Here is a 12,123-nt window from a genome sequence, read left to right as displayed (position 1 = left end):
CCTTCTCTGCCGGGCTGTACAACGTCAAGCCCACAGACCGCGCGGCCTCGCAGTCTTTCCTGTCGTCTATCTCAGAGGTCTTAGACCACAGCGAGCGGGAGAGTCTCGATCACCCACTAACTCTGGACGAGCTGCCAAAGGCCGTCCCGTCCCTCATGATGAGTAAAACTCCCGGAAGCGACGGTTTACCGGTCTAGTTGTATTCGGCTCTGTGGGACTGGATAGGCCCAGGCCTGCTGGAAGTGTACGGGGGTATGCTTCTGGCCGGCAGCATGTCAGAATCGATGAGGAAAGGCATCATCACCCTCATCTACAAGCAGAAGTGGGAGAGGGAGGAAATCAAAAACTGGCGGCCATTTCGCTGCTCAATGTGGTCGACAAGATCCTGTCAAAGGTCATCGCAAACAGGGTCAAGTCTGCTCGGGAGCTGGTGATCCGGCAGGAAGATCTCTGATAGCCTCGCGCTACTCAGGGATACGATCGCCTACGTGCGGGACAGGAGGGTGGACACCTGTTTAATCAGCTTGCCTTTGACAGGATATCGCACACGTACGTGATGGACGTGCTCTCCAAATGGGGTTTGGGGAGGGTATCCGCAATTGGATCCAACTGCTCTACACAGACATCAGTAGCACAGTTCTAATCAATGGGCGGGAAACTGGAAGCTTTCCAATCAGGTCTGGAGTCAGGCAAGGCTGTCCCCTCTCCTCTGTCTTGTTTGTGTGTTGTATCGAGCCCATTGCCGAGTCCATCAGGAAGAATGCGGGCATTAGGCGGGTGACAATCCCAGGCAGCGGAGGCGTTCAGGTCAAGACCTCCCTGTACATGGACGACGTCACCATCTTTTGCTCGGATCCGCAGTCAGTCCGCAGATTGCTCACACTCTGTGACCAGTTTGAACTGGCCTCGGGGGCGAAGGTCAGTCGCAGCAAAAGCGAGGCCATGTTCTTTGGAAGCTGGTCTGACCGATCCTTTATTCCCTTCACCGTGAAGTCAGATTACCTGAAGGTGTTGGGAATATGGTTCGGAGCGGACGGGGCGTGCGTGAAAAACTGGAAGGAGCGTATCGCTAAAGCCAAACATAAACTGGGATGGTGAAAGTTGTGCTCACTTTCCATTGCAGGAAAGAACCTGGTCACGAGGAGTGAGGTGCTCTCGGTGTTGTACGTGGTGCAGGTCTGGCCCATACCCCACTCCTGTGCCGTGGCAGTCACCCGAGTCATCTTCCATTTCATCTGGAGATCGAAAATGGACCGTGTCCGCAGAGACATGATGTACAAATCTCTGGACAAGGAGGGAAAGGACGTTCCAAACGTGGCCCTCATCCTGAAGGCCACCTTTGTGTGCGGCTGCATTAAGCTGTGCATTGACCCTTCGTACGCAAACACCAAGTGTCAGTACGTGCTGAGATTCTATCTGTCCCCGGTGTTGCGAAGGATGGGTCTGGCCAGGCTGCCACGGAACGCTCCGACCAGTTGGACCATGCCTCAGCACCTGTCCTTCGTGGAAAGGTTTTCAAGAAAAACACCTTTGACCACAAGGCCATAAAGCAGTGGTCAGCACGCAAGGTCCTGGACGCCCTACAAAAGAAGGAGATGATGGATCCTGTCGGACGGTTCCCCGAGCAGACTGTCGAACTCGTTTGGCAGAATGTCTCATCGGCAGAGCTTTCATACAAGCACCAAGACATAGCTTGGTTGACGGTGAGATGGGCCCTACCCGTCAGGTCCTTCATACACAGCCGGGGTTTCAGAGACACGGCACTCTAGCCCTGAGTCGGCTGTGGTACGGACGAGACTGACATCCATCTCTTTCGGGATTGCCCCTTTGCAAGGCAGGTCTGGAAGGAGATGCAGTGGTAGCTGTCGAGGTTCATCGCAAGCAGCTCCGTAACACAGGACTCTGTGCTCTACGGACTGTTCCCCGGGACACACACCGAGACAGACATCATCTGCTGCTGGAGAGCCATTAACTCGGTGAAAGACGCACTTTGGTCTTCCCAAAACTTGCTGGTCTTCCAGAGCAAGGAGATGTCCACAGCCAAGTGTTACAGACTGGTGCAATCCAAGATCCAGGAGTACGTACTGAGGGACGCACTAAAGATTGGTGCAGTTGCCGCAAAGACATGATGGAGAAGAGGCACAGTTTAAGGCCCTTCCGCCATGGTAAACCCAGGGTATGAAATCAGACCCCCCTCGGGCTGTACTTGTTAATCTGCTTGTATACATAGAGCACCATGTACTGAAAAACACCTGTGTTGTGCCATGTATAATGAAAGTCTCTGCACTCTTTAGTAACTTGTAAAAAAATGTAAATGTATCCCCATCTGTTCCATGTACTGTTTTTTCTGCATAGTGCTACATGTAACGTGATTGGTGATCGGTATTGAAATGTATCCTGGAATCAAACAGGTTCGACCTTTTGGGCCAAGTGGTCTTTTTCAGTTGCTGAACCGGCCTATGTTTATAATCGGCTCCATGGGGTTCTGTGTCAGCACACAATGTTACTGTGTGACACCAGAATTTCCTGAACAGGAATGTTGCTTCTGAGTTTCCATTTCTCGGTTTAGTTTCTATTCACTTTCAGGAAATGATTCATAGCGATTAATGACTGAACGGTATAAATGAGCTGAAAAACAACACTCCAAACATTCGGTCAACTCACCATTGGAAGGACAGTTGGAGCTGACGAAAAAATTCAACACATTGTCCATCGATCAGCATTATGAGGTAAAGATCATTATAATAACTTCTGTATTTAAATTTACATGTAGACTATCGATCAAGGAACTAGTTTTCAGAAATAAAGTAGCTTACATTACAAAGCAGTTGAAATGCAGAGAGCTGGGATTAGTGGCTCACAGTGAGACACACAGATAAGGGAACACTGCTGGACCAAGACTGGTGATAGTCAGTAAACATGAGGCAAAAGGCAGACCTGTTCATAGGATTATAACTCAAACAACAATTTAAATTATTTTGGACTGGGCTCTGTTGAAAGTACAAAGTTAAACTTGAATATTATACTGTCGTGGAAAGGCGCATTCTGTAAGTGCCCTCAGGTCATATGCAGAGTTTGAAGAAAGAAAGTTTCACTTTGTGTTCCATGGGAATCTAGAAGGGATCTACTAATGTAAAATAGTGATTTCCAGCACTTTCATATATCCAAACTAAAGCAACCTGAACTATAAAGCAAAGGGAGAGTACAGCATGGACTGGGATGGGGGGATGGACACAGCATGAAATGCAGGAGGAGAGTGCCAGCTTAAAGTGTGTAGGAGAAGGAAAAGTGCTGACTTACATTGAGAATGGGAGCGGGGGAGAAGAGTGCTGACATGAACTGGGGGAAAGGACAGGTGCAGCAGTTTGAACGGAGCAGCAAAGGGAGGAAAGCCACCATGAACTGGGGCAGGGGTAAGAATGACAGCTTGGATTGTGGGGGGAGGGAGACGAGAGCCAACAGGAACAAGAGGCAGGCGGAGTAGAGTGCAAGGAGAAGCTGGGATGCTGGGGGATGAAATGTATCGACGTGAGTTTAACAGCAAGGAAGAAAGAATTTTTGTTGATGTAACACCTTATCACACCTCTCAGAAATGTCCCAAAGTGCTTCACATTCAGTGAATTATTTTGCAGTGTAGTCAGTTGTTTTGTCGGGAAATGTGACAGCTCAGTTTGCACAATAACAACAACTGGCATTTATATAGCGCCTTTAACCTCGGAAAACATTCCAAGGCGCTTCACAGCAACGTAATCAGACAACAATGGACACCGAGGCAAAGAAGGAGATACTTAGAGGGTGGGGTAGATTTTAAGGAGATCTTAAAGGAGGAGAATGAGGTGGAGAGGTTCAGCGAGGGAATTCCAGAGTATCGGGCCTGTCTGGGCTGATGGCTCAGCCACCATCGGTGGGTGCAGTGGGGGATGGACACGAGCCCGAGTTAGAGGAACACAGAATTCACAGAGGATTATAGAACTGAAGGAGGTTACGGGGATACGGAGGGGTGAGGCTGTGAAGGGATTTGAACACCAGGATGAGAATTTTAAATGTGAGACATTGGTGGATCAGGACCCAATGTAGGTCAGCGAACACATGGATGGGTGAGCGGGACTGGTGCAGCTAGCAGAGTTTTAGATGGGCTGACATTTATGAAGGGTGGAAGTTGGGAATCCGGCCAGGAAAACATTGGAGTATCCGAGTCAGGTGGTGAAATTAAATGGATGAGCCAGGGGTGGATCAGGTGATTGGGTGGATGTAGACGGTCTTTGCGATGGAGAGGTTTTGGGCTCGGAAGCTCAGCACACAGCATGTTCCCAAAAATAGCAACAAGATGAAAGACCACCCAATCTGTTTCTGGTGGTGTTGCTCCAGGGAAGAATATTGGAAAATACAACTCCCTGCCTTTCTTCAAATAGTGCCATAGAATCCTTAATGTCCCCCTGAACCACTGGGACAGGCAGATGCTGCCTTGGTTTAACATCTTGCCTGGACGATGGTGTAGTGGAAGATTTGCAGCAGGGTAAGAGTCAATGCTGAAAATACCATTGTAATGGGCCTGCTTTTCAGTTTCTGCATGTTGGAGTGAGGAATGATCTAGGTCAGAGACAGCAGGGTCCCTGTGGAGGACCAGGTTAGAGATCCTATTTAGTAGTGAATTATTGGACTGCCAATGTGAGAGGGAGAGCGTTTTAGAATTAGCACTGACCTTTTTAGTGAGGTGAGTCCAATTGTGGAATGGAATACTAGAATGAGAAGGAGATGTAATTGGTGAACCAAGAGGCAGACCGAGTAGTTCAACCAATCCTACTGTTTGTTGCAGTAATTAATTCAAATTCAATCCGTGGTCAGGTACAGGAGGATGTGACTACGAGTGAGGAAGGTATGAGGACTCAGGATGGAGTGATGGAGGAGTATCAGCCCATGCTCTTTTCCAACAGGTTCGAGGCTCTTACTCCCTGTATGGACATGAGCAGGGACTGCAGGAAGAATGAGCAAACTGACTACAGCACCGTGGTACAGGGGGAGTAAAAGAAATGTTGTAGTGGTGGGGACAGTATCATTAGGGGGACAGATAAGGTTCAGTGCAGCCAAGAGCGTGAGTCCCGAAGGCTGTGTTGCCGGCCCGGTGTCAGGGTTAATGACATCTCCTCAGGGCTGGAGAGGAATTTGGAGTGGGAGGGGGAAGATCCAGTTGTCATGGTCCACTTGGGTACCAACGACATAGATAGGACCAAGACAGAGGTTCTGCTGAGAGAGTATGAGCAGCTAGGGGCCAAATTAAAAAGCAGAACCACAAAGGTAATAATCTCTGGATTAGGAAAAGGGGAGGTGCAACGAGACCTGGGTGTCATGGTACGTCAGTCATTGAAAGTTGGCATGCAGGTACAGCAGGCGGTGAAGAAGGCAAATGGTATGTTGGCCTTCATAGCGAGGGGATTTGAGTACAGGGGCAGGGAGGTCTTACTGCAGTTGTACAGGGCCTTGGTGAGGCCTCACCTGGAATATTGTGTTCAGTTTTGGTCTCCTAATCAGAGGAAGGACGTTCTTGCTATTGAGGGAGTGCAACAAAGGTTCACCAGACTGATTCCAGGGATGGCAGGACTGACATATGAGGAGAGACTGGATCAACTGGGCCTGTATTCACTGGCATTTAGAAGATTGAGAGGGGATCTCATAGAAACATATAAAATTCTGACGGGATTGGACAGGTTAGATGCAGGAAGAATGTCCCCGATGTTGGGGAAGTCCAGAACCAGGGGTCACAGTCTAAGGATAAGGGGTAAGCCATTTAGGACTGAGATGAGGAGAAACTTCTTTACTCAGAGAGTTGTTAACCTGTAGAATTCCCTACCGCAGAGAGTTGTTGAGGCCAGTTCATTGGATATATTCAAGAGGGAGTTAGATATAGCCCTTACAATTAAAGGGATCAAGGGGTATGGAGAGAAAGCAGGAAAGGGGTACTGAGGTGAATGATCAGCCATGATCTTATTGAATGGTGGTGCAGGTTCGAAGGGCTGAATGGCCTACTCCTGCACTTATTTTCTATGTTTCTATGTTTCTATTCCTACCCGAGCCATGAGCAAATTTATATAGGGTAAATAAGATCAGCGAGTTAAACACGTGGCTCAAAGACTGGTATGGGAGAAATGGGTTTTGGTTCATGGGACACTGGCACCAGTACAGTGGTCAGAGGGAGCTGTTCCATTGGGACGGGCTCCACACTTAGACTGTGCTGGGACTAGGGTCCTGGCAAATCAAATAACTAGGGCTGTAGAGAGGGCTTGAAGCTGATTCGGGTGAGCGAAAATTAAAAAAGTCAAAGAATAAGGAAAAGGCAATAGATCAAAGTTGCACTGGGGGAAATGAAAACCAGAGAGTGCCAGGAAGGGACAGAATGCATAAACATAAAGGTGTATCAGAAAGTGGGGTCAAAGTTGGAAAAAATGGTAATTTAACAAAAGAGATGGGGTGATGGCATAAATAGATACAAATGCATATGATATGATAGCCATTTCAAAACCGTGGTTGCAAGGTGACCAAGACTGGGAACTAGATATTCAGGGGTATTTGACAATTCGGAAGGATAGACAGAAAGGAAAAAGCCGTAGAGTGGCTCTATTAATAAAGGCTGAGATCAGTGCATTAGTGAGAAACGATATTGGCACAGAAGATCAAGGTATTGAATCAGTTTGGGTGGAGAGAAGGAATAATAAGGAGAAAAAGTCGCTGGTGGGTGTAGTCTATAGGCCCCCTAACAGTAGCTACACTGTTGGATGCAGCATAAATCAAGAAATAATGGAGGCTTGTAATAAAGGAACGGCAATAATCATGGGTGATTTTAAAGTTCATATTGATTGGACAAAGCAAATTGGCCAGGGTAGCCTAGAGATAGAGTTCATAGAGTGTATCCAGGATGGTTTCCTTGAACAGTACATTGCGGAACCAACCAGGGAGCAGGCTATCTTAGTTCTGGTACTGTGTAATGAGACATGATTAATAAATGATCTCATAGTAAAGGATCCTCTAGGAATGAGTGACCATCAATCAATTGAATTTCAAATTCAGTTGGAGGGTGAGAAAGTTGGTTCTCAAACCAGAGTCCTTAGCATAAATAAAGGAGACTACAAAGGTATGAAGGCAGAGTTGGCTAAAGTGGACTGGGAAAATAGATTAAAGTATGGGACAGTTGATGTGCAGTGGCAGACATTTAAGGAGATATTTCATAACATGCAACAAAAATATATCCCAATGGGAAGGAAAGACTGTAAGAGAAGGGGTAACCATCCGTGGCTAACTAAGGAAATAAGGAATGGTATCAAATTGAAAAGAAGGGCATACAATGTGGCCAAGGTTAGTGGGAGGCCAGAGGACTGGGAAACTTTTAAAATCCAGCAAAGAATGTCTAAAAAAATGATAAAGAGAGGGAAGATAGATTATGAAAGTAAAATAGCACGAAACATAAAAACAGATAGTAAGAGTTTCTACAGGACCATAAAAAGGAAAAGAATGGCTAAAGTAAATGTTGGTCCCCTAGAAGATGAGACGGGGGAATTAATAATGGAGAACAGGGAAATGGCAGAGACGTTGAACAAATATTTTGTATTGGTATTCAAGGTAGAAGACACTAAAAACATCCCAATATTGGATAATCAAGGGGCTATAGGGAGGGAGGAACTTAATACAATCACTATCACTAATGAAGTAGTACTTGGTAAAATAATGGGACTAAAGGCAGACAAGTCCCCTGGACCTGATAGCTTACAGCCGAGGGTCTTAAAAGAAGTGGGCAAAAATTTTGCAGATCGAGTATAATGTGGAAAAATGTGAGGTTATCCACTTTGGCAGAAAAAATGGAAAAGCAAATTATAATTTAAATGGAGAACAATTGCAAAGTGCTGCAGAACAGGGGGATCTGGGGGTCCTTGTGCATGAAACACAAAAAGTTAGTATGCAGATACAGCAAGTAATCAGGAAGGCAAATGGAATGTTGGCCTTTATTGCAGGGGGGATAGAGTATAAAAGCAGAGAAGTCCTGCTATGGATGTACAGGTATTGGTAAGGCCATACTTGGAGTACTGGAGTGCAATTTTGGTCTCCGTATTTAAGGAAGGATATACTTGCATTGGAGGTTGTTCAGAGAAGGTTCACTCGGTTGATTCTGGAGATGAGGGGGCTGACTTATGAAGAAAGGTTGAATAGGTCGGGCCTATACACATTGGAGTTCAGAAGAATGAGAGGTGATCATATCGAAACATGTAAGATCATGAGGGGGCTCGACAAGATGGATGCAGAGAGGATATTTTCACTCTTCGGGGAAACTAAAACTAGGGGACATAGTCTCAGAATAAGGGGCCGCCCATTTAAAACAGAGATGAGGAGGAATTTCTTCTCAGAGGGTTGGAAATCTATGGAATTCTCTACACCAGAGAGCTGTAGAGGCTGGGTCATTGAATATATTTAAGATGGAGATAGACAGATTTTTGAGCGATAAGAGAATAAAGGTTTATGGGCAGTTGGCAGGGAAGTGGAGCTGAGTCCATGATCAGATCAGCCATGATCTTATTAAATGTTGGAGCAGGCTCAAGGGGACAGGTGGCCTACTACTGCTCCTATTTGTTATGTTCTTGTATCATTGGGAGTGGAGGTGTTTGAGGTGATGCTGCACATTGGGTGAGAAGACTAAATGGCCATGAGCTGGTACATCAGCCAGCATGAAGGAGACCAGTGTAAGTACAGCTGAGATTTGCAGTCATCCCTTTACCGTTAGCAGTGGTTTTTGCAGAGATTTCATGGTCAGTGGGTCCAGGAGTCGGGAGAAGGCTTTAGTTAAAGAAACCGGAGAGAGGGGAGGGGGTGACACAGCCAGTCTGAGACGGGTTTTGATGAATTTTGTTCTCTTGCAGCAACACACAGAAGGATTTGTTGAAAGTGAGTCTCGATTGGCTTCAATGTCACTTCACATGGGGCCCACAGAAAGAAAACATTGACTTGGACGACATGAAGTATAGATTGCAAGATTCAATACAGGCTGGTGTGAAATATCAGGCCAGGTCTTACAACCACCTCGCTTTTGTAAACTGTCTGCAAGGCAACTGTGAAGAGGCAATTCAAAACTTAAAGGAAGCTGAAAAGATTCTGAGGGAGAACCATGAACATGAATTTGAAAGAAGAAGCATCATCACCTATGGAAACTATGCCTGGGTATATTATCACATGGGCCAACTGACAGAGGCCCAGTCCTACCTCGACAAGCTGGAGATGATCTGTAAACAATTTACTGATGGCTCTCGGTATACAGCACTGATACCTGAAGTATACGGGGAGAAGGGTTGGTCACTGTTGAAATCTTCCAGGAAATATTATGAAGAGGCAAAGGAATGTTTTGAGAAGGCTCTGGAGGAAGATCCTGATGACACTGAATGGAACGTTGGCTATGCGACTGCTCTGTTCCGTCTGGAAGGGTTTTCTAGTACCCCAGAGAGTGGTGACCGCAGCCAATCAGTGAAGCGGTTACAACGTGTGCTGGAACTTGATCCAGATGACTCTGTAGCCATGGTGATGTTGGCTCTAAAACTACAAGAGTTCAATCAAAAGGAGGAAGCACTGAAATTAGTTGAACAAGCATTGCAGAAGTCCCCTGATCTTCCATATGTAACTCGTTACGCAGCAAAATTTTACAGAAGAGAAGGAGATGTGGAAAAAGCTGTGGAGCTATTGAAGAAAGCATTAGAAATTAGCCCAAACTCAACCTTCATACACCACCAAATAGGTCTGTGTTACAGAAAAAAACTATTTCAACTGATCAAATATCCAGGCAGCAAAGACCCTCGCAATGCTGCTTTTCAACAGAAAGCTGAGTTGATCAAACTATGCAAGTACCATTTTGAAAAGGCATTTGAGCCCCGCCCATTAACATTTATTTGTGCACAACTGGATTTTGCAGAAATCTGTTCATTAAATGGAGAATATCTCAAAGCAGAGGAGATTTACAGTAATCTACTGAAATTAGATGATTTTCATCCTGATAATAAGCAGGCAGTATATGCGCAGTTTGGGTTATATGAACTGCATCACAAAAGATCTGAATCAAATGCCATCAGCTATTTTCTGGAAGGACTTAAAATCCAACGTGACACAGTGGAATGGCAATTGTGTCGCGAAAACTTGAGAAAGATTGCAACAAAACAAATTGACAGGAATCCCAGAGACAGCAAGGCCTTTGGTGTTCTTGGGTTACTGCACCAGCTGGATGGGGAGAAGTGTGAAGCTATTGAGTGCTTTGAAAAGGCCTTGGAGTTTGATTGTGACAATGAAGAATATCTAAGTGCTCTTTGTGAATTACGCCTTTCTATCTAAATCAACGACGACTCTCCCAGCTAAAACTAAACACAGCGGGTAGAGTTTCTGCTTTGGGTGCAAATTGCACTTGAAGTTACGCTGGTTAGCTTACAGTTTAAGTTTCCACTAAATGCATTTGCTTAATTACAAACGTAAAATCTTCCAAGAACCAGTGCAGTCAGTCAGTGTAACAGAATATAATCAGTTATTTTTTGCATTAAAAATATTCATTGATATATTTAAGAATGGCAATTGGTGCAGCTTTATTGATACAGCTGAAAATGGATGTAACCTGCAAAATTAAATATTTTTAGTCAGTCTTTCAGCTGTGCTTTACCTGATTTCAGGTGATGTAAATGGCTTTAAAATCTATACTGAACCAGTTATAAGTTTTATTGTTGTACACTAGTCAGACTTTTAATAATTTAAATATTTTTAAGATGTAAAACCTATTAAATTGTGCCTACTAGTGCCTGGGCACCTCAGAAAACCAGCTCAATTTGAAAACGCTCCTCGAAAGGTTGCAAATGGACGCAATGGGCGGAAACTCACCATCCTCGTTATTTCTATCTGGGGGTGTGGCCAGTTTTGTGGGCGGCGCCAGCTTCGGGCAGAAAGCTTTTTAAACCAGGGTTAAAGATCACGGAAATCTCGGTTGATGCTTGACAGAACTTATGCTCGAGTTTCTGCGATCTTTTACACTGGTTCGGCCGATTTCACCCGGATTGTGCAATTTCCCTGCTACACGGGATGGCCGGTATCATGCCTGAAGAAAGATTAATTTCTCTCTCTCTCTGTGTAACGAGCCGCCCGCAGCTCCCTGATTTGCAGCCTCTTCAATGGATGGGGAACAACAGCCTGTCGGGTGAAGCAACAACCGCGGGCCCTTTGCTCAATAAAACCTGGCGGGACAGCATCAGAGTCCCGAATAAGAGATGAATTATTTTTTGGTGGGGGACAGGATGAGTGCCAGTGCTCCTTCAGAATAATGTGGGCTTAATTTTATTCATCCCACTGCTGACAAGGAGCCTCAGTCACTGACATTGTTAAAACGGGATGGTCGGTATCACGCCTGAAGAAAGATTATGTTCTCTCTCTCCCTGTAACGAGCCGCCCGCAGCTCCCTGATTTCCTGCCTCTTCAATGGAAGCGGTTAATTTCCACCACGGCTAAGGGATATAAAAATAAGTTAAAATGATGACAAATAATAAAGCTTTATAGTTGCAGATACAGATTTCCCAATGAGAAATGTTAATTTGCTGTAATATCAGAGATTGAGTGTTAAAATAACCAATAAAAAGATACTACAACTACAATTTTATTTGTGTCATTGATCTGTGCTAATGCTGACAGTAAGTGTCACTCATAATCCACACTTTGTGATGGTGAACTGTACCAGCTCTGTAAGGAACATTCAGACCAGCCTTTAACACAGGCAGTAAACTAAACAGCTGTTGATTGTGGAGTGAAACATGGCCCTTACACTGCTAGCTGTAGCCACAGTGCTATTAGAGAAAGGTGAGGGAGGAATGGTTGGGAAGATCCAGAGGAATGGGACAATGGAAGAATCTAACATTGGGAGAGGCTGCAGACGCCTCACATCATATTTAGACCTATTGGAAAAGCAGCCCCTGGAAGGGTTCAGCTTTTCTGTGGAGGTATTGTCCCAGGTCTGTGCAATGCTGGAAACTAGTTTTAAGGTATTGGAGGGGCTGCACAGACACCTGTGTGTGGGAGGGCGGAGGGGCGGGGGGCTAAATTGGACAGCCCCGAAGACATAAGAACATT

At 45.5% G+C, this 12,123-nt stretch overlaps 1 protein-coding gene across 1 annotated transcript; it reads left to right on the top strand.

The window, feature by feature from the left end:
• Nucleotides 1-2,590: 2,590 nt before the first annotated feature.
• Nucleotides 2,591-10,522, top strand: LOC139259569 (interferon-induced protein with tetratricopeptide repeats 5-like). Its single transcript, XM_070875064.1, has 2 exons — nucleotides 2,591-2,729; nucleotides 8,901-10,522. The coding sequence occupies exons 1-2, from the start codon at nucleotides 2,725-2,727 to the stop codon at nucleotides 10,351-10,353; spliced, it is 1,458 nt and encodes a 485-aa protein (XP_070731165.1). The 5' UTR covers nucleotides 2,591-2,724; the 3' UTR covers nucleotides 10,354-10,522.
• The last annotated feature ends 1,601 nt before the right edge of the window (nucleotides 10,523-12,123 follow it).

This window comes from Pristiophorus japonicus, chromosome 3 (assembly GCF_044704955.1).
Source record: "Pristiophorus japonicus isolate sPriJap1 chromosome 3, sPriJap1.hap1, whole genome shotgun sequence".
Classification (NCBI taxonomy): Eukaryota; Metazoa; Chordata; class Chondrichthyes; family Pristiophoridae; genus Pristiophorus; species Pristiophorus japonicus.
Note: the sequence above shows the minus strand (reverse complement) of the source record. Positions and strands in the feature narration are given on the sequence as shown.